Source organism: Boleophthalmus pectinirostris, unplaced genomic scaffold (genome assembly GCF_026225935.1).
Source record: "Boleophthalmus pectinirostris isolate CB_2022bp ecotype Guang Dong unplaced genomic scaffold, ASM2622593v1 HiC_scaffold_15, whole genome shotgun sequence".
Taxonomy (NCBI): domain Eukaryota; kingdom Metazoa; phylum Chordata; class Actinopteri; order Gobiiformes; family Gobiidae; genus Boleophthalmus; species Boleophthalmus pectinirostris.
Genome location: NW_026571070.1, coordinates 9444674 through 9472096, shown reverse-complemented (window position 1 = coordinate 9472096; position 27423 = coordinate 9444674). Strand labels below are relative to the sequence as shown.

The 27423-nt window shown below is 38.8% G+C and overlaps 1 protein-coding gene across 1 annotated transcript; it reads right to left on the bottom strand.

Moving 5' to 3' along the window:
* Positions 1-93: 93 nt before the first annotated feature.
* Positions 94-27070, bottom strand: ezh2 (enhancer of zeste 2 polycomb repressive complex 2 subunit). The gene is made up of 19 exons (XM_020922779.2): positions 26431-27070; positions 23840-23963; positions 20600-20728; positions 19780-19899; positions 17643-17763; positions 13961-14113; positions 13709-13814; positions 12493-12656; positions 12304-12401; positions 10653-10938; positions 9003-9166; positions 8341-8476; positions 6894-7019; positions 5556-5734; positions 3492-3587; positions 3330-3411; positions 3153-3233; positions 2900-2984; positions 94-695 (listed from the first exon to the last, which is right to left on the bottom strand). The coding sequence occupies exons 2-19, from the start codon at positions 23954-23956 to the stop codon at positions 635-637; spliced, it is 2304 nt and encodes a 767-aa protein (XP_020778438.1). The 5' UTR covers positions 23957-23963; positions 26431-27070; the 3' UTR covers positions 94-634.
* Between the last annotated feature and the right edge of the window lie 353 nt (positions 27071-27423).

Sequence of the window (27423 nt, the reverse complement as noted above, 5' to 3'; positions counted from 1 at the left end):
GATGGAAAAACTAAGTCAATAAAGAAAATAGAAACATGACAAATATATCGTAAAAAAGTTTGTGTCCCAAGAAAACATACGTTCAAACAGAAGTACAGTTTGTATATTCATTTATTGTAAAATTTCAAATAAAACCAACAAAGAAAAAACATGTTTTAAGGCTGTGACCTTTTCCCATTAAAATAGATAATATTAACACAAAGTTAGACATTTTGTTTCCAGAAATTTGCACCATAATTTTTTTTTTTTTACATTTCAAAATTTCAAAATAAAGCATTATAATTTCTCAAGGCATCAAATGTTTTGCTGGTAATTTGATGACGTGTTGTTGTGACTTTGCTCTGAAAATCCCAAAATGATCCTAAATTTTCTTAATACGCAGCAATTTGATAAAACGATTATTATAAAGTTGATTGTGTGAAAAACAGCTGGTGGAGGAGGTTGGTCCCTGAAGTTTGAACGGAAACAACAGTAAGACTTGGTTTGGTCTCTTCACTGTATTTGAGTAAAAAACATGTTTAAAGTCCATTTGAGTTTGGTGAAATAATCCCATATTTAAAAAAGTACAAACGGTGGCAGTATTTTCCTGATTTGAGTTTGTGGTGAGTAAGGCCCAAGAGTCAGAGGTAGATTTTCAGGCGATTTCCATTTCACGTTCGATACCGACGTACTTCAGAGCATCGGCCTGGCTGTACCTGAGAGAAGAAGAGAAGTGTGAGCTAAAAAAATATCTGCAAGTATAAATGTAATGAAGTTACTACAAAATCAACAATCAAAGAATTAAACTATTATTTATCTGAGAAAAAAGAAGCTGTATATTCTGTTCTAACTGTTACGAGAGTTTTGGAGAGGAGATGTTGTCTGCATTTGAGATACACATGACACAAATTAGTGGCTGTGGTTGAATCATCTCTTGGAGCTTGTTGTTGTTTTTCACACTATTGTCCTATAAACGATATTCACGTTTACGTCACAAAACCGGCAGACGTTTGGAAACATGCGGATGACGATTTCCTTTGGGCTCTATTGGCTGGAAAACTGAGAAAATTACCCAGTTTTTTTTTTTTATCTAGATGTCATTGTATTCTTTATTTTTTACTTTTATAAACTGCCTATTAATTTGTGGATTATAATTTGCCTAATTTAATAAAAAACTTAAATATGTCATTGTAGTGTTTCGTTATGTTCGTCAGATCAACATTTCCATCCAGTTGCCTGTAAAAGTGACACTGAAGATGCGATTAGAGTCCAGTCCTTCATGGAAAACTTTGGCAGGTTGTGAAAACGCTGCTGCTGAATCCACGGTTTTATCACATGCCCAGTGTTGCGAACTACACCAGAAGTCATCATCCACATGTTTCCAAACATCTTCCTGTGAGCGTGATTAGAGTCTCTTCCTGTCCCCTCTGGATTTGAACAAAATGTAGGAGGGACTAATACTTATGCAGGTTATCCCCAGGTTTGACTACCCCAGATTTAAAACTTTTTTAAAGACCACTTAAATGAAAATTAAGACCAACATCGCACCCATTATGTGGGCGAAAAACACCAGATCCAATTCTAACAATGTCCATTACTCACTGCTTTAAATAACAAAAAAACAAAAAAACAAAAAAAAAGTTAACAAAATCTCATTCAGAACTCATTTATAGTCGTATGCGTTGCTTGTAAAATGGCCAAAAAACATTTATAACATTCTAACAAGACAAACCAAGTGTTGTTTGTGCATACTCCAAATTGTTACATGTTTTCACTTTTTTTCCCCTTCCCTCCATTTAACATCGCACTGCAGCCCGGTTGAGTTTACAAAAAATAGACAAATGAAATGTAAGACCTTTGAGAAAAAACATAATTTAAGATTTTTAAGACCTTAATTTAGGAACATGAAATTTAAGACCTTTTAAAAGACTTTTAAGATCCCGTGGCTACGCTGTTATGGCCGATTATTTTTATTATTTTTGCACAAAATACCAGAAGGGGGGTCACTTCTGTATGACCTGTAACTGGGGGCATCACCTGTTTGTGTCCGTGGAGACACTAAATAGATTTAATGCCATAGTGTGGAACTTGCAATGAAATCTCCATGAAGACAAGGAGGAAATCTTTTTAAAATTTAAAACTGGTTAACAAGATTTGATTTTAGATTTCCCACTCTTTTTCATTGACAAAATTTCAAAACTTTACATTGACTTTTTCATGACCTAAAGTGAATTTTCCCTGATTTTACGACACCTTACATGTGTAGAACTGATCAGACTTTTAGGGCTAAATATGAAATGTTAACCCTTTCCACTCACCTTATGGTTTGGTATTATACAGCTCTGGAAAAAAATTAAGAGACCACTGCATTTTTTTTTCTGAAATCAGCATCTCTACATGTATGACAGCCATTCCATTCCAGCGTCTGTTGAATTCCAGACATTGCATCTTTTTTGTTATTTTGACCATTTTTTTTTCTGCAAATAAATTCTCTAAATGACAACATTTTTCTTTGGAATGTGGGGAGAAATGTCAGTAGTTTATAGAATGAAATAATTTTTTTTTCATTTTACTCTAACACATACCCATCAGTAGTAAAATCAGAGAAACTGATCATTTTGCAGTGGTCTCTTATTTTTTTCCAGAGCTGTAGTTCTTTAACTGATTAATTTAATTGAAAACACTGTCAGTGCATTTATTGTCTCTTTTTAAACAAAAGGCGCAAACGTTCAGAAATAATCATAATCATAGCCTAATGAAAACTTAACAGAACCCTGTAGTTGTGTGAAAGAGATACTAAAATTCCTTGACTTTTACAGGATTTCTGAGGGAACCCTGTGATTTATATAAAATGTTTATGGGAAGAAAAAAGAAAAAAAAAAAAAAAAGAAAGTGTTGTGTAAATGTATTTGGTTCCAACCTGTAGTCGAAGAACAGCTCCTCTCCGGTCTGAATCGCTCTTTTGGCGAAGATTCCTATTCTATGGTCTCCGTTCACCATCATCACTGCAAACAACAATCAACAAAAACAATTTAATAATTTAAAATACAAAATTCATCAAAGTCCTTCTTCTTGAACTCTGCTTTGGGTCCTGTGGCGCTTTCTTTTTATGTTTTTGAACTCTGAACTGAACACATGCCAGCTGTCACGGCTGATTCGAAAAACACTGTTACCTTTTGCATAGCAGTTTGGGTTCACAGAATGATTAGCAAAACGGATCTTGTTGCCTTTCCTCGTGGCGTCAACAACAAAATCTAAAAGAGAATTTACCCAAAAATTGTGAGCAAAATGATAATTGTACAGTACAGATTATACTTTCTTATACATATTTCCTGAGTTTTTTATTTTACCATTGTTGAGATTGAAGAGAAAGCTGCACATGTATTTGTCATAGACCTTTCCTCTGCGATCGGCTTCGTCTTGAGAAATTATCTGAAAAACAAATAAAGTTTATGTAATAATCTTCTCTAAATATTTGCATTTCTAAACTCTTTGCTCGCGGCGTCTCTCACCTCGCCACAGTACTCTGAAATAAACTCATTTTTCTGGACCGGTTCTTTGATGAAGATGCCCCACCCGGCCACGTCAGAGGGAGCCAGAAGGAGGTGCTGAAATACAGAATGAATCTATTAGAATCAAACACACACCTGGGAAACACAATCTACACTTACTCACATTATTAAAAGTTATTAAACTGGTTAAACTTCTAGTTATGTTTTTTTAAGCATATTGTGGGGAAACTGGTGACAAACAAACATGACTGGTCTATCCCAGATTCATGTGTAAAACTCAGTTCAGAGAGCTACTGTATTTTCCGGGCTATTAGGCCCTCTGGATTATAAGGTGCACTGTCATTAAATGGTCTATTTTCAAACTTTTTTCACAAATAAACAGCACCGGACTTTAAATGAAACACAACAGTTGGATGGGTGAGTGGTTTTGTTTGTTTGTGGCGTTCACGGTGACTCTGGGCTTTGTTCAGTTGTGGCGTGTAGGGAGGGTGCTGTCTGGGATCACTGGATTGTCGGCGTGTTCGCAGTGACTCAGTTGTTCAGTCGTGTCTAGAAGTGGCACATTGCGCTCGCTTTTCCGGTTCGTTCCTTCGTTCCGTTCCTCGTCGGCGTGGAGTGATGAGTGTGTCTGTGGGTGTTTTTCGCTGCGCGGTCGCCGTCTGCTCCGTGTGTGTTTGCGTGCTCTGTGGGTCCTCTGTAGTTTACTGAAGTCGTGCTGGGACGCCCGAGTGGATTCGTGTATAGGGTGCTCTGGATTGTGGGGCGTGCAGTCGTTTTTTGATGCGGTTGGAGGCTTAAGAGCGCGTCTAATGGCCCGGAAAATACAGTACATATCAACATGATGTCAGGTGAGGACACTGGAGTGCTCAGAGGAAACCCAGCCAGACTCCACACAGAAAAGGCCATGATTTTAGTAGTCTAGTTTATTATTAATAGTAGTTCTTTCTTAGCTCCCCCTCTGTATGGAGCAGTTCTTTCAGTATGTTTGTTGTAAGGTACTGTGTGCACTGATCAATGATTTGTCTTCAACTGAGTTTTCCTCGGTCAGAAGGAACAGGCAGCTCCACTTGCAGAGCAGTGAGATGTTTATTTAGGAGGAGGGAGCAGGTAAAATTAAAGCAATGTTTTTGGTAATTACATGTGTGGGTGTGGTTATATCGTCTGAAAGCACACAGTACTCAAACACAAGATTACGCAGGAGGTCTGAGACCAACACCAGGCTCTGCTCCTTACACAATAATAAAACGGCATGAAACTCGTGGAGCACGTACGGTGGCTGAAAAGTGCAAAACACTTTTACATTTCTCAACACACATTAGTTTGAAAACAAAATCACATTTACTGATAAAATACACATTTACATCTTGAAAACAAATTCCAAGTTTCATGAAACACATTTTTGCAAAAAACATGAAACATTTGTACAAGCACCAAGACAAATTGACATGTGGCAAAAACACGAATAAAAACCCCCGAAACAAATTAACCAGAAAGTTTTTGATGGAAAAGCAAGGTCCTAAAAAGTGGAAATGATGAACGACCATTAGTTTTCTCAGGAGTAGTTCAGTAATGCATCGTCGTTGTTCGCCTTTAAGTTTTCGTCTTTCTTACCTTGATAGTTGTGGATAAATTCTTCATGGACAGAATATATCCTTTTTTCGACTTTGTTGGATAAAAATTTGGTGATGGAGCAGATTTGTGAAGTTGGTGGAAAATACGCCAGACATTTTCACAGATATTTTGCCACAGAAAAGCATTAACTGGAAGTTACATTTACCCTACATCGCGACACTTCCGGCCATTGTGAAAAAGATCTATAAGTTTCGGTTTGTGCTTTTGCCACATGTAAATTTGTCTCGGTGCTTGTACAAATGTTTTGTAAACTTGTAAATTTGTTTCAAACTTGTTAATGTGTGTTGTGAAATGTAAAAGTGCACTTGCCGGCCACCGTAGGCACGAGCTTTCTAGAACTACAATTCCAACAGGTGCATCATGGGTAACATAGTCTCATCCACACCGGACTTTTAATGTTAGTAGTAGTATATGTAGTATTTGTAGTAGTACCTTCTTGGCCCCTCTCTGTATGGAGCAGTTCTTGCAGGACACGTTCTTGCTGTCCCAGTGCTCGGCGGCTCCACAGGTGAGACACAGGTCGGGGTCACACTCCCTCACGGCCAAATAACACGGACACTGCTTCGTGTTACACTGAGCCTTACAGCGGCAGCCGGGGAAACGGTTCTGACCTGAGAAAAAACACAAACACAAGTCAAAAAATTAGTCTCAAATTTTCTGATTTAAACGCACTTTACCTCAACACCTACTGTGAATGTCACGAGAAATAGAGATCCAGCTTTTTCAGTTCCAATACCAGTTCAGATACTAAAGCTTTCAGTATCTGCCGATCCTGACCTCTGCAACACTGACACACTCCCATATTTCAAATCTAACACTCAAAACACAACTATTTAGACGGTGCTTATTCCCTCCACCAGACTATAGCTGCACTGTCCTGCTTTAACTGTATGCTTTTAGTTGTATTTTTAAAACTGTATTTAATGTTGTTTATGCTTTTGTATTTGTTTATTGTTCTAATGTGACCTTCAGTGTTCAGAAAGGCACCTAAAAAATAAAATGTATTATTACTATTATTATCAACAGATACCAGCGCAGAGACTGAAAATTGCATTTATTTTCCATGTTCTGTAGCTGTTATTTATCTCTCAAGTAAACCACAGAACAACTTTGTGTGAATAAAAGTTCAAACATTACGAGACTTTCTGGCCTGAATATGACCAGTAAAGATTCTTATTACATCAGTCAGCTGAACCACTATTTGAAAGCCGATATTGATCCTGCAAATTGAATATAATTACTATATCAACTTATTGTTCAATATGTGATAAATGGAACTATATTTTTTTAGGGTTAATATTTATCTTGGGCACATTTTCTTTGTACTACTGGGAAATTCTTGGTTATTTTCTGGCTTTATTATGAGATCTGAGTCATAAAAAGTTGAATTAATAACTTTTATGACTCATTACAGATGCAAACTAAGTACCAAAGTGTTTCAATCTGCTGTTTATTTATTTTCAGCTCATAGTTTTTAACAATATAATGGATTTAGAACAGTTTTTGAGGTTTAAATCTGCTCTTGGATTATTGTGTCAGTGGCATAAATTAGTTTCAGTCTTATAGTTTTTCATCTATACTTACTTCAGCAATATATCACACTTCAAAATTTGTTATTGTGACAGGCCTAAATGTGTAAACTGCATTTGGGGGTCTTCAAAGATGCTATATAAATCCAACACATTGTCTGAAACTAAACACTGACGCTATATAATGTGAGAATTTTCTAGTTGTTATTTCCAGACAGTAATTAAATCTGTTCAGACTCACACTCGGAGCTGCACTGACAGAACTTTTCACAGAAGTTTTGGGCAGTGACGCAGGGGCAGGAGGAGTCACACGGCTGCCGAGGGTGGTCACACGGCTGGTAGTTGTACACGTGATTGGACGATCCATCTGAGGACAAAACAACACAACGTCAATTGATGCAGAGGAAATGTTCAAACTCTGATCATTGTCTGATTTCTGGAGTTATCAGATTATTGAAAGTTACATCTGATGCGAGTAATCTATAGGACAAATAACCAAAACTAATAGAGGTGTGCAAAAATACTGAAATATCGATATATCGTATAGTTTAATTTGATGATACAGTATCGATATATCACCAGGAGCAATTTTAGGTATTTATTTTGTGTAAGAACGACAATTGTGTTGACATTTTCACAGTTTTCAGTAAAAGGGGTGTTATTCATTTTAACTTTGCACAAACTTAGTGGACTTTTAGTATCACGCCCATGATTTAGCCTTTATTTTTCAGTGAACTGTATCGAATCGATTTGAAATATATCGTGTAAAGAAGTAGATGGCAGTTCGAGCGCTCGCTGGATCACCGCTAAAGTGAAATAATAATAATCAGTGGGCAAATGACTTACTGGATGAAAAAAAAGGGAGATCCGAGGCACTTCGATATACTTTGCTATGAGTTTATTTCACGTCAAACGCCCGAAATATATCATCATACTGAATCAAAAGTACAATGTATCGAAAAACTTATCGCATCGAGGCCTATATCATATCGGCAACTTCTTAATGATACCAAGCTCTAAAAACTAAATTGTACAGACAGAAATGAAAAAAACTATATAAAAAATTAGGGATGTAACGATATCCAAATCTCACGGTACGATATTATCACGATATGCATCTCACGGTACGATATTTATTGCGATATAATTGTAGATAGGACACTTTTTTGCTTTTAAAATACCCTGACAAGATTTTGGTGTGAATTATTTCCATCATAATCCCAAGAATTCAAGTAAAAAACATATTACTTCATGTTGTTTGCACTGAAATGAATCATGGGATATGTAGTTTCTGATGGTCATAAACTGTTGCTACTATAAAACCATAAATTTAAGCAAAGGAACTTGTAATTCGATATATTGTTACAGCCCATGATATTATTGTGAGACTTTTGACGATACGATATCACGATATTACGGTTATTGTTAGATCCCGTTTTGACAGTTTGTCTGGTACAAGCATTTCCATTTTTTAAGTGAACTTATTGTAGACGTATGTTAAAATAATAGTTAATGAATATCACATCTTTTTCTTATATTGTGAAGCCTAATGGTGAAGATTTAATTATGGGGTTATCTGATTATTCTCGTTATCTGATTTTCCAGGCCATGTAACTGTACCCAGTGTGACTCTTGCTTTGTTAATGTTTCATGTAATAAAAAATGTCACATTATTATTATTATCAGACCTTTCTTGAGCTGGATCTTCCTGCAGTGAGTGGCCCAGAGTCGGTGCTTCCTCTTCTTTTTTCTCGGGGGCGTGTCTTCGTCTTCGGTCGGAGCTCGAGCGATTATACTCGACTCCTTCACCCTGAACTCGTAAACCTGAAAGTCAAAAGAACATGTACGGATATAAATGAAAGAGATAAACAGTTTAAGATGCTTTTTTTGTGGCTTTAATTCCCTTTTAAACATGTTCTGATCACCTGTGGATAAGTATTTCATATTTTTAAACTGAAATAATGTTTGGATTTGGAAAATATACTTTACAAACTGAAACACCTGCCTCTGGTTTTAGGAAATTAAGCTGTTAAGCCACATGTGCTGTGCTAATGGAGAAATGTGTTGTGAATGAAATTTAACATGAATCAGATGATGGTTTATGGGTTTAAAAACATCCAGATTTTTACTTATGACGTAACAAAACTGGCAAAATGCAAACAGTGCATTTTTGAGTGCTTGGACAGGATTGGACAGGACTTTTTTAAAGAAAATTAAGAAATTTAAGAAACAAAAGAAAATTTCCACACAATATAGACCCAAATAGACCCCAAAGATTATTGTTAAATCCCTCGATACAGGAGTTATGACAGTTATCGTGTGAGAGTAAAGTTTGTGTTTCTCATCTGACCTGTCTGCAGGTTTTGGTCCCGATGAGGCGGGCGATGGCGCAGAAGTTGTCGTAGTATGTCCCGATGAGGACCCTGAACAGAGACGCTTCAGCTCCGCTCCACTCCACAGACTCGGGCTCACACAGCTTCAGCTTCACAGGGGTCTGACACCGAGAGTTTCCCTCTGAACAAAACAACGCAACATTCAGAAAAGAGCTGTGAGGATGGAGTGGAGTAACAATAACAAAAGGTTATCTGGATTGTAGACATAAAGGATGGTTAGAAAAGTATTTTAAAAACCTAATTTGTTTGTACATTCAATTGTTTGACAAGGGCTGGGCAATAAATGTAATTAGTTTTATATATTTTTTGACAAACCCAGATAGTTCCATGGGTCATTTCTCAAAATCAAAGCTCAGGGAAGTGTGCACCTCTGTCTTTTCGGTCAAGTGCTTTCCATATGTCAGCTGTAACATCTGCTTTATTTAAAGGTACTATATTAGGTAAAATTAACTCCTGTGAGCTTGAAACCGTGTTATAATGTTGTTACCTCCTCAAAAACAGACCAAGAGTTGTGTTTTGTTTCATTCACATTTGAGCAATCCTGTATTATTCTGTCTACATCTCCAAAGCTCAAAACGCTCTTTTCCAACTTGTGATGTCCTGAAGTGGTAGTTCTGGGGCATCAATTTTGGGCTGATAAGACTAATCGAGACCAAGACCTGTCTGAGACCACAGAGTCCTGAGACTGAGACAAGACCAAGACTTTTAATGGTCGAAACCGAGACAAGAGCAAGACCACGGCCCATTGAGACCAAATCGAGTTAAACTGCAATTAAACACTATGTGCACCTTTTTTGGACCCTCACCCACAGTTTGACAACCCATTCTTTAAGAGAACTTCTACTGACACTTTACAGAAAACTGTGAAAAAAGTGAATAAAGAGGATATGCTTTTTAAACCTTTTTCTCTTCTCAAATTCCTAACATCAGTTACATTATCTTACTGGTTTTACAGTAGTTTTTAGCCTCTGCACACTTACCAAGCGTACATTGTGACAAACCCAGATTTATTTGACATTTTATGAGGCAAACTTCAGCCCAGACATTGCAGTAGGTCTGCTCTGTGCTGTAGGCCTGCTGTGCCAACATTGTAGCATACATTTTGATTAGTTTTTGCTTCGGGTTATGTCTTGCCCTTCTAAATCAGCGCGAACTAAGGATCGAGTGGAGAGGGGGGAGCGAGAGCGTGAAAAGGCGAGGAGCGGCGCGCTGACGTGAGGCAGATGGACAGGTAGAATGTTTTAAGAAATTTATCCGGCCCTGTAATACACGCTGGTACTACCCCCCAAAAAACTTTTCTCATCCAATCTACACAATTCACGTAGGTCACCTGTTTTGGCTTTAAAACAGCAAATTTTGCAGAAAAGGTAAGAGATTTCCATGCCTGAACAAAACTCCAAGTATGTTTGTGATGAGGAAACAGCATTATGATAAAAAAAATAAAGTCTAATATGTGCCCTTTAAACAATCATTTTTAATTACAGTCCTAGTCTAAAATGTTATTGAGTTTACAAATAGGGCTAAATACTTCTCAATCTACTCTGCCCTCCACATTTGCACTCTTTCTTTTACTCTTTTTCTTTCTTTCTCCTCATCTTGGCCTTTACCTGAGCTGCTCGTGTTGTCGTCCTTCTTGTCGTCCTCTTCCGTCTCCCTCTCTCCCTCCGTCCCTCCGCTCTCCCTCTCCTCCTCCCGGCCGCCGCCCATCTCCCGCTCGTCCTCCCGGCTGCCCTCCCGGTCGCTGTCCGTGTCTTTGGTTTCCGAGGAGACCGTGGGGGTGCCGGGGCGACTGTTGCTATGCGGGCGACCACGGCGACGGCCCACGCTGCGTTTGGACGGAGTCTTGGCGCGCTCGCCCACGACTCCGGAGGAGTACTCTCTCACCATCCCGTCCTGCGAACAAACAGAGACACAGAAACGAAAACATGAAAACCTGATGTACACACTTTAACTTTACTAATTATTACTTAGTTTGGTGACTGGTAACTCTATCACAGTTTTACATCAATTAAGTGGCAGTTAGTGTGAAAAAGAGAGAAGTAAAGTACAAAAATACAGGAAATAGTGAATTCTATAACCAAGTTTAAAGGCATTCTGTGTAACTTCTAAAGGTGGAGGGTTCGCTTCTTGCTTGTCTCCATGTTCCATAGTAGATCATTAAACATATCTCCCTTGCATTTATTTAATTAAAGGTGTTTTATAGCTCAAAAACACCTTAAAAATGTGAATTGTTACCATGCGCAGGCTTGCTTCTCCACAGATCTGGCCATTAACTTGTGGAATTACCAATGTGAAACAGTAATATCGCCACGGAGACAAGCAGGTGGCGAACTCTACACCAGTGCACCTCTCCAACAGTTCACAATAAGGGACAATAAGGTTACGTTCAGACTGCAGCCTGAAGTGACCCAAATCAGATTTTTTGGCCCCTATGTGACCTGTATCTGATCTTTTAATGACAGTCTGAATGACACAGATCAGATTTTTTTCAAATGCGACCCAGGACACTTGGATATGTGCTCCTAAAACAGATACATATCTGATCTTTTGACATGTGACTTCAGTCTGAACGGTCAGGTCACATTCATCCCACCTACACATCATCACCAAGTAACAAGAGTCAGAAGAAAGCTACAACCATGGCGGATGACAATGCGTATGAACTCCATATGCCCACATGTTCATTTCTACGGGCGTTGCTACCACTGCCCCACAAAACGCCACGGCCAAAAACCTCGTCCTTCTTCTCAATCTCCTCCTTAAAACAAATAAGCTGCACATGTTCTGGCTCCAGTACAAGAGCAACTTTAAAATCTCCAGGTGCTCAATGTTAGTGTCCATGTTTAAGCTACTTCCAAAAACACTGAGCATGCTCAGCTGTGTGACGTCGTTGTCTCATCCAGTGCACATGGAGGACACTTTTGGGGCGTTTAATGTTCACACTGGAGATCACATACAAGTCACATTTAATTGGAAATGTGAATGACCTCACGAAGAAAATCACATTTCACAAAAAAAGATCTGCCAGATCTGTGGAAGGGTGACCCCGCTCCCGCAAGAATGCATTTTTAAAAGGTAAAAAGACCTGTATTTGATTAAGTACAAGTTTAATGCCTTACAGTGGAACATTTCTGGCCAAGCTACTATACCCTCTTCACGGACACAAGCAGGTAGTAACCCCTCACCAGAAAAGTTACAGTGAACCTTTAAATTCTGCCTTTGCAAACACAAAGTATGACCAGAGTATTTGACACAAACCTGCACCAGATACATGTAGCAGTCGATGCCGCACGGTTTGGAGTCGACCAAATTCTCCAGATTTTTCCTTTTGTAGGTGTTTGGTGTCGCGTGGAAAGCTAAAACACAAAACAATGAGTCATGATGTAGTAACAGTAGAAGTAGTAGTAGTGGTATTAGTAGTAGTATCTGTAGTATATGAGTACGTACGGTGGAGGAAGCAGTCGTATTTGAAGCAGCGTCTACAGAACAGTGTGTGGAAGGAGTGGAGGCTCTGCTCGCGTTGGACCGATCGAGCGTTTGGTCCGTCGATGTTTGGGGTGCACTCAGGAGGCAGCGCCCCGGGGACCTGCTGCTCCGTCAGCTCCTTGTACCTGAGACACAAGAGAGAGTCAGACTGTTGGTACAACACAACTAGGGGCTGTTTTTTTACATTTGTGAAAACACGATATCTAACTGGTACCGTATTTCTCTGACTATAACTCACACTTTTTTTCATGGTTTGGGTGTTTCCTGCGACTTATATATTAAAATTTTCACACTGAGATGGCGCTCTAGTCTTGTGTGCCAGTATCTGTTACTCCTATTACTCCAGTACCACTGTCACTTGGCTCTACTGCGCATGTCTCCTGCAGAAAGAGCCTCTGTCCTGTCTGTATCATGCCAGTCGGTCCATTTATGTCTGGAGGTCGTGGAGTTGCTCAGAAGTGACACCGAGGATGAAGAATTCAATGGATGTAGTGATTTGGAGTGAGATGGAGGTAAACTTGTTCTGTTGTTTATTTTATATTTATCTGAAGAACTGTTCATATGTGACATTAACAGTCTGTTGTTCTCTGTTCTATTGTTTTTATTATAACTTGTCTTTCAAGAGGAAATGTTAGTTCCTGGTCTCTGATTTTATAAAATAAACTTCCCCCAAAAAGTGAAACTTAGATGTTTTTTTCTTCTCCATTATGCATTTTCTGGATGGTGCAACTCCGAAAAACACCATTTAAATTTGATAGAAACTGTAAGATTCCATGGAAATAGAAAGTTAAGACTATACTTTGGAACATTCTCCATGGAGATAGACACATTTTATGCTTGTGACTGCAGAATATGAACATTTCCATAGAAAGAAGCAGATCCTCCTCCAGGTCAAATAAGAGTCAAGTTTGTGGAAAGGACTGAAAGATTTCTGTATTTTCAGTGCTATAGAGACAACCAAAATGAAATCATGCTTTTATTTTAGCCTCTTGTTTGGCAAAACAGATTACATACTGTGGCTTTAACTTAAAAATGAATGTCAAATTACGGACTAAATATTCAGGCTGATGACTCGCATGATTCACACAAATTTGGCAAATGATTCAAACTGGTGAATGACAGAAGGCTGCTGGTCCACACGTGTCAGGACCAGACCAGACCAGACGATTAAACTCACTTCTCTTTCAGCTCCTCGATCGACCCTTTGTCAGGAAACATGGAGGAAATCGCCTCAAAGATTTTGTCAGAGGGAAACTTCTTGGAGACATTGTTATTGGTCCGACCTGGTCAAAACAGAAATATAAACATAATTACTAAAACCGTTGAAAATCTGTCATATATTTATCTGTAATTAAAGGTTTTGTAATGAGGAAACGACATAATAACAGCTCAGAAGACATAATAATACATGCTCTTTAAACCCCCGCACCTTCGTGGTTGGTCCTGGGGTCCTCTGGTCTCTCTTTCCCATCACACAGCTCTGCCTCTGCCTCCTCCTCTTCGTCATCTTCCTCGTTGTCGCTGTACTGAGCCAACGCAGTCACCAGCTCCACAAAGATCTCATCGTTTATGAAGCCACACTCTGAGATAGACATAAAAAATGTATATCTTAGAGAATTTACAAGATTTTAAAAAGGGTTTGTGCCTGATTTTTCCTATATACTTGAGCAAAATTTGTGTCTTCCAGTACAGATATATTGTATAAGCAGCTCTTAAGGTCAAAATAAGTCACGCTTAATAGTCAAAATAATCTCTGAAAGTTGTGAAAAGCGTTTATAAACTCATCGCGGTGAATAATTAGGATGCTCTGAATGCTTAAAGAAAGAAAGGAGTAACTTTGGATGACTGCAAACTGTTTAAAAATGAACTAATTCCGGTTCATTTTGTGCTCGTGTTTGATAAATAGTTAGTAGGCAAAATGGAGTCTTGAAAATAAGTGATTAAAGATGACTCAAACACGCAGGAATCACTCTAAAAACAACTTTGAGGAAGGGGAAACAACTACGACAATTAAAAGATCTGAAAAGTCCATTATGGGTCTGCTTTAAGATTTACTGTGACTTTAACTATTCATACGGGATTAGTATGACCTGTGGACCTTTGATGATGTGTAATAATTGCAGAGGATGCGTGAGATCCTAATCCTGAGCGAATACGCCAGGTCTGTAATTTGTAAAGTCAAAATTCCGCCTCAAATTACCTACTATATTTCGGAAAACAGAGACATCCGGTGATAATATTAGTCCCGTGCGAATCTGCATCTCTGTGTTTTTGGTTGTAATTGCGCGTCTTTTCTATCTCTTTCTTTTCTTTCCTCGTTCTTTTCTCTTTCAGTCTCAGTGTCAGTGCCAGAATAGAGTAATTTATGGACTTATCTCGTACAAATTACCAGACGTCTCCAGGTTGTGCTTATCTCCTGTGAATAGGTTTTAAGATTAAGGCTGGGTATCATTAAGAAGTTGCCGATACGGTACATATCTTGGTACAGTGAGCTTTCGATTCGATACGATTCAATAAAAAGTAATAAATCATGGCTGTGATACTAAAAATCTTTGTTAAACCAATTCTTGTGCAAAGTTCAAATGAAAAACGCCCATTTTGATCATCAAAACAGTGAAAATGACAAATGTGTTGCACAAACGAGTTTCCTTCCTCTGAACAAGCAGCAAAACTGTAGCGCTGTAACAAAATAATTGAGTAAACTATACCAAAAAATGCTCTTGGCGATATATCAATACAGCAGCCCACGATATCAATACTGTATCAGCACATTAAACGATACGATATATCGATATTTTTGCACATCCCTTGACTTAAGACACAGGTGTCAAACATACGGCCTGGGGCCAGATCCGGCCCTCCAAGACCTTTAATCTGGCCCTCGGCTGATTTTCTACTAAAATATTTTAATTATATTTTCTATTAAAATCTTGTTAATTTTCTGCGGTGCTGAGCACAGCAGCGTCTCCAGTGTCTCTGTACGTGGCCCCTCCCACCAGAGCAGCACAAATGAAGACTTGTCTCTTTCCAAACGCTCTTAAAGGACGATCGTTTTGACTGTTGACGGTAACACCCTCATCAGCAAAATGTCCAAAATGTGAAAAGTGGAGCCGAGTGCAGGATTTTATAACAAAAATGGACTTATTCCTATTTACATACAAGTTACTGTTAAAACATTGTGCTGAAATTGCATTTTTTTTTAAGTTTCAGGTTGTTCCTAATATTATAATATTTTGTAAAAGAAAGAGTTCATCAATTAAAAAAAGATTTCTGTAATAGATTTGCGTTTCTCTACACAAATATTTGAACGTATTGTTATTTTTGGGGTTTATATGCCATGAGTTTTCTGATCCGGCCCCTTTGGGATCAAAGTAGGTTGGATACGGCCCTCGGACCAAAATGAGTTTGACACCCCTGACTTAAAGGTTGTATGGAGGATTTTTTTTTGTTTCAAATTGTCAATGATAGCATTATAGAGGTGCAGTAGCCTTGTAATTATGATGACCAAAAAAAAAGAGAATAAAAATTCATCAACTCTGGACGTGGTGGGGCTAAACATTTGCCAATAAGATAACGACACTGCCTCGTTATCTGTTAGCTGACAGGCTGTCAATCAAACTCCCTACGTTTCTAGCGTAACTGACTTGCTTGCGCGCTGCCGTTACGTGGTTTACGTACGCCTGTCACGCAGTCCACAGACGCAAGCCGCACAGACGCTGTTTACTCCACCAACGCAACAGTTCTTAGCGGCTTTTTTTGACCTATATCTTCCTTGCAGTTTGCACAAAGTTTGTTGCAATGGCGACAAGAATCCAGGAGCAGTTAGCCGCAAAAGAAAGTCCGTTTTTGAGGTCGCTGAAAGAAGAAGACAAGGGGAAAAGCAGCGAAGCCAAACTAAGGTGATTCTTGGAGATTCATTCCAGCGATGGCGCAACTGAAGCAGACGCAGGGTCTAAAGACTGACGCATTGGTCGCCAAATTACTCCTGGACAGGTCACTTCTGCTTATTATGAAAACGTACTTTATTTCCAAGAGCTAGTCAAACGTTTTTCAGGACACGAAAGCGATATCCTATGTCTGAAAACGTAATTTTCAAGGCAAAGAAAGAGTCCGCTTGCTGCTGCGTGTTGTAGCTAGTTCATTCGCACTGAATCTCCGCGCAACCTTCTCTGCACCCCTTTCCTGCTCCTCTCACCGCTGCCCGTTCCGCTCTTCCCCCTGCTCCTCACTTCTCCGGGCACGGAATCTCCGCGCACCGCTCCCCTCTCCTCTCCCTGCTCCGCTCTTCTCCCTGCTCCTCACTTCTCGTCCGCGCACGAAATGTCCGCGCACCCGCTCCTCACTTCTCCGCCTTGCCTAACCAACACTGTAGTTAGTTGCTTACAAGTCATGTGCAGCGCACCGGCTGTAAACAAACCTGTTTCTGGCGTAAGGAGGAGGCGTTTCTACGTAGGGAGCTGTAGGGGAGGGGGGGTGGTTTCACGCATGCGCAACATTTGAAAAAGGACAAACAGTCGCTGGATTTCTAGTTCCTTGGAAAATCCTCTATACAACCTTTAAGATGTCAAAATAAATAAACAAAAACAGTGAGACAAGGTTCTATATTACACAAAATTTACTCTTGTGAGCTTTAAGTCATGTTATAATGTTGCTGCCTCCTCAAAAACAGACCTGGAGTTGTGTTTTGTTTCATTCACACATGTTTGAGTAATTCTTTATTATTAGTCTATCTACATCTCCAAAGCTCAAAACACTCTGTTCCACCTTGTGATGTCATGAAGCCACAATTTTCAAGTTAACAGCCACATTTTGCTTTTACTTCACTAAAGATTGGCAATAACAGGGCTGAAATTATCTATTATAAATGATTCTAGTGAAAAACACAGTGGAGCACTTCCTGTATATCACAAGTTGTAACACAAGATTTTTTTTCAGTTTGAGAGCGGAACTAAGCCTAAATATGAAGCTTTTTTTTGTGAATTCAACATGTGTGAATGAAACAAAACACAACTCCAGGTCTGTTTTTGACGAGGAAACAACATTATAACGTTTAAAAAAGTATGAAAATAGCGTAATATGGGCCCTTTAACGATTTCTATACCATCTCTCACCTCTGTCCCCATGAACTTTTCCATCGTAGTTTTTGATCAGCTCCTCGATGAAGGTCCCGTCTTGGTCCAGGATCTCGTCGCCCATGTACGGGATGTTGTGGAGCACGGTCTCATCCTCCACCTTAAAACAATAAACTTTCAGGGCTTTCATGTTTTTAGAATTATTACGTGGTTTGGTGGGACAGATCGCTGTGTAACTTTTCTGGTGGAGAAAAGTGGAGAAGTTATTGCTTGCCAAGAATGGTCCATGCTATGAAATTAAACACATCTATCTTGCATTTATTCATGACGGGTGTTTCTATTAGGGCTGAACCATTAAGAAGTTGCCGATACAGACCACAATACGACACAGTTTTCGATACAGTGAGCTTACGATTCAATATGATTCGATATTGTTCAGTAAAAAACAAAGCCTAAATCATGGCTCTGATACTAAAAGTCTTTATTAACCCACTAAGTTCATATGAAAAACACCCATTTTATTCAAAACAGCAAAAATGTCAAGTGTATCGTATAAACAAGTGAACTTTCTCCAAAACAAGCAGCACAACTGTAGCTTTTTCACAAAATTATTTAGTAAAATATACCCCAAAAATACTCTTGGCGATATATTAATACAGCAACCCACGATATCGATACTGTATCATCACATTAAACGATACGATATATCGATATTTTGATATTTTTGCACAGCCCTAGTTTCTTTTGCTCAAAAATCCAGTAATTCTCTCTGTGAATATGGTCGCCTCTCCACAGATCTGAAATGTAATGTAGCCTGTAGGTGTCTCCATCATGACAGAAAGGTTTAATCTCTACTGTGGAACATTCTAGACAAAGCAATAACATCTTCATGGAGACAAACAAGTGAAAAAAAATACAAAAATACAGTAAAAATAGTGGTGAGTTTTAAAATTGAATCCCTCTACCAACTACTACTCAACACAGAAAACTCCATCCAAAATTTACACACAAGGAAGGCATTTTTCTGACAGTTTAAACCTTAATTTAACTAAATATTAGTCTAATCATAACTAGTGTGTATTTTAGACATGTTTTGGCCCTTGTTTACATTATGGTTGCTAGGTAACAGTTACGAAATTACCTCTGCGTATGTCATATCTGCTGCTAAACTTCATAAAAATAAAAAATAAAAAAAAACTAGAAAAGACTAAAAGCCGCCACACACTACAGAATTTTTCGGTCTTTTTAAACGTGCCACAAAAAGCGCACACCACAGACACGAGGAGAATCTGATGAGACTTAAAATTTCCGATCGCAAAGACTGCAGCGGGATCTGTCTGCGAAACAAGTTGTGAGTGCGACTGCATCAAATGTTTCCTGTCTACAGTAAAATGACTCGCTTTGAGACTCTTGAGTGTTCAAAAGATCAGAGCTCTGCACTTTTAGATTAGATACAAGTCAAAACTGAGTTATTATTCGGGAAATGTGGTGCAAAACTTCAAATACATGATTTTTAAAGTAAAAAAGATTGGAGATAAAACGCGCAGGAAGTAGAGACACTATCGCTAATCTGCAGCTTCACCTCAATCCGTGCGCTCTGTGGATGTAAACAGACACACGTGAGGAACTACTCCGGCCTTTTTACTCTTAAAGAAAGACTCAAACTGGATTCACAGCACGGTTTTGTGGACTGGGGGGTCATTATTTGCGGAGAACAATTTCTATGGATAATGTGGATGAGATGCTGAACTTTAAATTTACAACTTTACAAGAGGAGAGTAATCAAGTCTCATTATTTTCTTTCTTTTTTATTTCCTGAGTATCTTGCGTCTCTGTTTCCGTCACTCCTCTGCCCCTGACGCTCTGTTTTATCGGCTGTTATCGTAGCGTTTACGGATGTTTAATGTGACAGAGCGGCTCAGAGTCACACTGACACCACAAACACGAGGAGCGGCGGCTTCAAAATCGCACATGAAAACACAAAGTCGGGTCATGTGAGAAGCAAATCGCACCCAAAATCGGGCAAATTCTAGTGCAAAATTGTATACCGAAGTCTTAAATATATGAACTAAAGTGCATATGACAGTTTAGACTACTCATTACACTAAAACATAAGGTTAGTAACACTGTAATAGTAGAATAATTTGAGTTTATTAACACGTGTTTTCTGAGTTACCATGAAGTTCTGCTGCAGGGGGGACCACGAGTACATGACCGGGACCGAGGCCACGGCGTTCAGAGTCTTCAGAGGAATCACCTGCCGCGGAAACTCCGAAAACCCACTGTCCACCGTGCACTGAATGCAACACAAACAAAAGACACACAGGTGAACCCATAAGAAAAATTTAAAGCCACAGCATACAACTTCCAAGGAAATAGGAAGATAAAACTATAATTTGGAAGATTCTCCGTGTAGATAGACAGGTTTTATCCCAAATCTGTGGAAGATTATAGACAAAACAGCAAAATTTCCATAGAAACAAGCAGGAGGAGGCCAAATAAGAGTCAGGTTTGTGGAGATGCAAGCCTGCTCAGAGTAAGAACACGTTTTTACAGTTTTTCAGTGCAATAAACAACCAAAATTAAAGCATTGATTTGTTTTTTTGTGGCTAAAAAAGTGACGTGGCTTTAAAAAAAATAAAGTTATGCGAAATCGATTTGACAACATTTTAAATTCTCTTTAATTTAATGTTTCTCTCTTTTTAATTTTACGATGGTTATTTATGTTTTGATTTGTTTTCTTATTTCTTATTCTGTAAAGCACTTTGAATTACTTTGTGTACAAATTGTGCTGTACAAATAAACTTGTCTTGCCTTAACTTTGCCCGTTCCCTCATCATTCACTTTTTTAAAATACTCAAACACACATGGACGACATCTAAAACCTCTTCAGGCATGTTTTTGATGAGGGAACAACGATATAACATGATATATAATATTAATAAAAAATTCACAGAGCAATTTTTCAGTCTGCATGTTATAAATATGAGCTGTACCTCTCTGGTGCCCCTCAGCGAGCTCACGGAGGTCATGATGTGAACGGGCTGAATGCGCCGGGTTTTCCACTCTTCGTTCAGGAGGTCGGTGCGTTCGTTTATCTTCTGACGATTTGAGTTGAACATGCTCTGAAACGAGACAAGGGGAAAAAACAAAAACAAAACACGGGATATTAGAAAATGGTGTGATTGTGTTTCGTTCAATGCTTGAACTTCAACCAACCATTCATGATGAATCCGTTTATCATTTGTTCATTTGTTTTTCAAAATAAAACCAAAAATAAGAAAACCAAAAATAAAAAAAAAAACAAAAAAAACAACAACAATTTTCTTCTTTATTTGTCTCCAAAACCAAAATTTAAAAACTGATAACTATTTGTTTTTTTCAGTTTTCGATTTTGTGTTTAAATGAATAATGGAAAAAACGCATAACAGCTGTTTCCCGTTTCCGACCCAGGTCTAAACCAGGTCTAAACCAGGTCTAAACCAGGTCTAAACCAGGTCTAAACCAGATCTAAACCAGGACTAAAGCCAGGTCTAAACCAGGTCTAAACCAGGACTAAACCAGGACTGAGTGTCGGGACAGGCCCGGGGGTGCACCCACGTAGACTGTCGGGTGATTAGGATTGATACCGGGACTGAGACCGGGACTGAGACCGGGACTGAGACCGGGACTGAGACCGGGACTGAGACCGGGACTGAGACCGGGACTGAGACAGGGACTGAGACAGGGACTGAGACCAGAACCAGACCAGAACTGAGACTGGGGCCGAGACCAAGACCAGACCAGTACAGAGACCGGCACCAGGACTGGGACAAGATCAGGACTAAGACCAGGACTGAGACCGAAAAAATCTAATGAACGAATGATACACGGATTCTGATGCATTGTTAAAGGTGCAATGTGTAACTTTTTGGTTGGGGCTCCATCACTTGCTTGTATCTATGGAGACGTCATTGCTCTGCTTGGAATGTTCCACAGTATAACATTAAACAGCTCTATGTTACATTTATTCAATTACAGGCGGTATTATAGCTCAAAAATACCTAGAAACACAGACATTCTGACTGTGAGCGGGGTCATCTCTCCACAGATCTGACCTGTAACTTGGTCTGGTTTGGCGTCCATGATGATAGAAAGGTTTAATGCCGTACTGAGAAACATTCCAGACAAAGCAGTAACATCTCCATGGAGACAAGTAGTGAGCGGAGCGGACCCACCACCAGAAAAGATAAACGGTGCATTTGGACTTAATTTGTTGGGATTATAACTGTTGTAAATGTAAATTATAGTTTTACTCCTATCAAGAAGCAATTTGCGAAGAAAAGTGGAAAAATATGTTGAAAATTACAGGTTACGAAATTATAGAAAATTGCTCACACCGGGGAATTCGATCCAGTTAGTCCCATTTTACACTTAAGGGGAAAAAAATGTATTTCCTTTTTCTTTTCACAAGATGAGATGATTTTTTATTTAATAAATTTAGTTTCCACCCTAGTCTTTGAAACTGTAAGAGATCCAACTCACTCACACGTAACCCTTTTCGTCCAAATGTGAACACAAGAGGGGACAAAACCTCTTAAGATAATTTTTCTCATGTGAGCACAGTCTCGTGGTAATTTTAGGCAGTAATGTTAGTTTTTTTCACATTTGATCTTAAGCTCTATTCACTTTATTTAGCCCCGCCCACTTTTGTCTCTAAACGCTCTCAAACCAAGCTTTCTTCTGGTCTCACTTCCAGTTCAACGGAAATGGCACCTTTCATGTCAATGGAGAATTTGGAGAAAGTTTTGCCGGTTAAATCTGACACAAAGTTGGTTAATTTGTGTAAAATGTTTAATGTTCCTGTGCATCATCAAGTCACACTGCTCTGATTCTCGGTAGGCTTTAAAATGGCTTTATAATCTGTACTGAACTAATTTATTTTTATTTATTATTAATTTTAATAGAGACAGATACACAAACATAGATTTACAGTTCAGTAATCTTATGCAGGTATCACAAAGTTTGTAGCCAGGGCGGATTCACCGCACCAGTCCCCAGAAGAGCTTTAAAAACTGTTCACTAAGGCTACGTTTATATGAGGACGGTCTGAACAGAAGACGCAAAATCGACGTCGAGTCTTCACTTTTTATTCCGCGTTTAGTCGAGCGTTTTCAGGAGGAAATCTGAGTGCATACGGTGACTTAAAAGTGTGTGGAATTGGATTGGGTTTGTTTGTACTTAAAGCAACAACAGCATCTTTGGACGTACAGAAGTTTTCACACCGCGCATTTTCATCAGCTCCTCCTTCCACAAAGTTGTTCCACTATCGACTGGTTCTCCAGGTCTCGTCCAGATCAGTCTGACTCGCCTGTGACAAACTGGTGCTTCCAGAATTTGACAGAGGTGATTGCAGATCCTTCTCTGTTCACTGGTATGGTGCAATGGTATCTCTACATATTCTGTACATTTGTTGAGAGCCTCTGGTAAGTTTATTAGCGCTGCCAGAGGAAGCTCTAAGAAGATCTGACATGTTTGTTTCTGTGTACTGTATGTATCTGACGTAAACGCGTACATGACGTGAGCAGATCTGACCAGAGTTTTGCGTCTTGGGCAGTGTAGACGGAAACGCTACGGCGGAGTGTATTCAACTTTTCCACTCTGGAGGGTGGTTTCAGATTTTTGCGTTTTTAAGATCCAAAAACGCCGTCACCGTCTAAACAAAAGACACTTCTGATAAAATATTTTGTCGTTTTTACCCACAAGCTTTCTTGTGTAAACAGGCCCTAAAAAGCAGTGGGATTTTTGGATGAAAATGCAATAAATACAATGAACGTATCAAGAGAATCTAATATCGAGGGTTCCCACTCTTTTTCACTGACAACATTTCTAAAATTTTTCATGGCCTAAAGTGAATTTTCCAGGATTTACATTAGAATTGATCAGATTTTTAGGCCTAAATATGAAATGTTAACCCTTTCCATTCACCTTATGGTTTGGGATTATAGTTTTTTAACATTCAAAATACTGTCAGTGCATTCATTATCGTCTCTTGTAAACAAAAGGCGCAGACGTTCGGAAATAATCACAACAGTCTAATGAGAAGAGAACGCTGTAGTTGTGTGAAAGAGATACTAAAATTCCATGACTTTAACAGGACTGAATATCAAAACATTACAAACTCACAAACTTACATTTTATTTATATTTTGTAGAATTTATTTGCTATTAGGATGATGCCAGTGTGCACTTCTTTACCTTGACCTCGTCCGCTCTCCTGAAGCGCTTCAACTGTCTCAGTCTGGTGTATTCAGACTTCACTCTGCGTTTCCAACACGCCGGGCCCTTCTCCGACCGCTTCCCCGTCAGCACCATGGTCCAGCTACACCACAGGGGCAGAAAAAAACAATGTCAGATATTAAAAGATAGAAAGTACAGTGTGTAACTTTTCTGGTGAAGGGCCTGTCAAACGCTTTTTTCAATGTAGATGCTGCTGCTTGTCTGGAATGTCACACAGTGTGGCATTAAACCATTCTATCTTCATGGAGACCAAACCAGAACAAGTTACAGGTCAGATCTGTGGAGAGGCGACCCCGCTCACAGTCCCAATCCCAGTATTTTTAAGTAATAACACAACCTGTAATTGAATAAATGTAAAGTTGAGCTGTTTAATGTCACACTGTGGGACATTCTAAGCAGAGCAATGACATCTCCATAGAAACAAGCAGGCCCCAAACCAAAAAGTTACAAAGTGCACCTTTAATATTGAAAAGTATCATGTATATTTCTGAAAGATAATGGAAGATAACGACGCCAAGGTACAAGATTTTAATTGTAGACATATTTCAATGCACTTTATTTTTTTAATTAACCAGTTTTAGATCATAAAAGGCCCATAAAATTGTTTTTTTTAAACTAAATTGGCCCCAGATGACACTCAGGTGGCGCCACATGAGACCATCCTACAAACACAAGGTTTTGTATTAAAAACATGAACATATTTTTAGCGTAATTACCATTTTCTCTTAATAAACCCACACTCGTCTCATGTTCTGGCGTCTGTGCACGGTCCATTCGTTTCCTAATAACCGACAACCCTTTCTGTAATCAGTTATAGTTGTGATAACTCAATCAACTCGTTTCCGTCCTTCACTTAAGTACAGTTTCTCTCAGACATGTGGCACAGCCTGTAAAGTGCGTCTCCATGACAACAGCCCGAGTCTGAAATGACCGTCTGTTGTCTTCACTGAAACACAACTCTTTTAGTCCCATGCCCTCCTGAACAAATTATTTGGGTTTAATATTTATCCTGCATATCTTTTCTCTGTACAAAAAGGCAGGAAATTTTTGTTATTTTATTTAGTAGTACTTGTTTAACTCTCTACGACTGAAATATTTTAACTTCTATGACTATTTATCAACAAAACAAACTACCTAACTACTTATGTGTTTAATTCTGTTGTTTATTTTTTAACACGGCTCATGCTTTTTTGAAAATATATTATCGTAGTACAGTAGTGTCTCCAGTTTTAGGGCTTTGTTTCAGTTGTGTCCAGCGTTTCTGTAGCAATATTTATCTTAAAAATGCATTATTATGACACATTTTGGATGTTTTTATATTGTCCTAACTATTAATTAACTGTAGCTTGTTCACACGTTTAAAGGGAACATATTATTCTATTTTTTGTTATCTGTGTTATAATGTTGTTTCCTCATCAAAAACAAACCTGAAGTTGTGTTTTGTTTCATTCACATGTTTAATTCACACAAACCCCACATATTTAGGCTTAGTTCTCAAACAGGAAACACTCAGATCCACCTTGTGATGTCATGTGGTAATACAGGTCCACCTTGTGATGTCATGTGGTAATACAGGAAGTGCGCTGGTTTGTTCATTAAACTCCTTACACTTTCAGTTGAATCATTTAGGTGATTTCAACCCCAGAATTCCCCATTTCTACTGAACTAAAAAGGTAAAAGGTCAAGCTGTTAACTTGAAAACTACCACTTCGTGACATCACAAGGTCGAACGGAGCATTTTGAGCTTTGGAGATGTGGTCAGACTAGTAATAAAGTGTTACTCAAACATGTGTGAATGAGACAAAACAACTCCAGGTGTGTTTTTCAGGAGGTAACAGCATTATAATAGGCTTAAAACGCACAATGATCCATTTTGACCTTTAATACTGTGATTTCAAGGCCATTGCAATTACATTAATATAGTTCTGAGTATAATTTGTTAATGTCACCAATGAGGCACTAAACATAACGACAATTTAGATTTTAAGACATTATAGTTACTTAAGTTTTACTCAAAGCGAATGACAAAATAAAAACAACTATTCATTTCCCAAACAATGCAGTGATTCATATAAGTTAGGACAACACCTTTCAAATTATAACATGTAAACTTTTTTTTTTGCATTAAATTGTAAGAAAAGAAGACAACCTAATAATAATAATGGAGCAAAAAGATTGTCAGGGCTGTCAAATCAAGATAAATTGTGGATAAGTCTTGATTTCCTGTGCAGAATATTAGTCAGATAACTACATAGACGAGCAAAGTTTGAACCCCAAAACAACTTAGAAACACATTTATAATTTAGTTACAGCCTTAATACAGCTTTAATATAACAGATACAAATGTTAAAATTAATAAAAAGTTGTTTATTTATGTAAAAAACAAGGTAATATATAACTTCTCTATCCGGGGATCACAATCTGGGACACCACCACTCGGCGAGCCAGTGCTAACACATTTATACAGTTAACAAAGAGGACTCGAGGCTTATTTTAACCTAAATTAAGTTAATTAAACGCATAAATACATTGTTGACATCTTCTTTTACCTGTTCAGAAAAGGTTGTCCTCATCCAATGTAGAGTTTAGGAGTAAAGACGAAAACAGCGAGCGAAATTGTCTTTTGTGTTGGGAGATTAGCTCCGGTTAGCTCCGCGGCTAGCACCCAGTTTCCTTACAACGAGGGACCGGCTTTAGGGCAAAATTTCTGAAGAAACAGCACTTTTTCCCGCGTAAAACCGCTATATCCCCAAAGTGGTAAGGCTGAGGGGTGAAATCGGCTTGTTTTATTTTATACCCGATGTAAACAAAGTGTCAAATTTGGTCTTTTCGGCTCAAAAGGTTCAAAAACTGCTCTCGGCGCCGCGTTCACCGCCCACTACGACAGCGGCTCATTCAAGGCGCCAAATGAATGCGCCAATCAGGGCATCCGGTTTAGACACGAACACCGCTGATTTTAGGACATTTCGCTCAGTATTAACCAATGGGATCGAGAGAAACGTATGGGGCCCAGCAACGGGGACATGTGGACGGCTTCTTTGTTCTCCAAAATGTCAATAAAAACAAACGAAACTGCGAGAAATCCACGTTTTACGCACGGTTTTCCAGTTTGGCACAGATGTACTCGTGTTTACCGCGGATGTCAGTGCGCGTCTTAACATTTTTTACAATAAATATCGCACTAATATTCATAATTTGTACAAACATAATACATGACTGATTAACGTGTTTAAATATGGTATTGAATCATTTAAATGCGTAAATTCTTTTTAAAATACATGCGGCACCCACTTTGGCACCTGCTGCTCATGTCCTGACAGTTCGCTTTTACGCATGCGCCGAGGTAAAAGCCGTGTATTTCGTTTGGGATAAAGCAATCGCCCGGTGGCAAATAGTAAATAAAATCAGTGTGTCCGGATACAGATAATAATTCGTTAAAATAAAGCAGGTTTTGGTGAATAATGCGGGATTACAGCCGCAGAGCAGAGGGAAGGGTCGACGGGTTTAACAGATCACGCCCCCCTCCCTCTGCGATTGGTTTA

Bases quoted from the DNA above. Each gene is read 5' to 3' on its own strand.
- ezh2 (XM_020922779.2), bottom strand. From the start codon at position 23,956: ATGGTGCTGACGGGGAAGCGGTCGGAGAAGGGCCCGGCGTGTTGGAAA. The intron at 10,939-12,303 runs GTTTGTGTCAAA...GTTTGTTCGCAG, and splicing joins GCTACATGTATCTGGTGCAG to GACGGGATGGTGAGAGAGTA. The intron at 696-2,899 runs GTTGGAACCAAA...TTCTTCTCTCAG, and splicing joins GAGCTGTTCTTCGACTACAG to GTACAGCCAGGCCGATGCTC.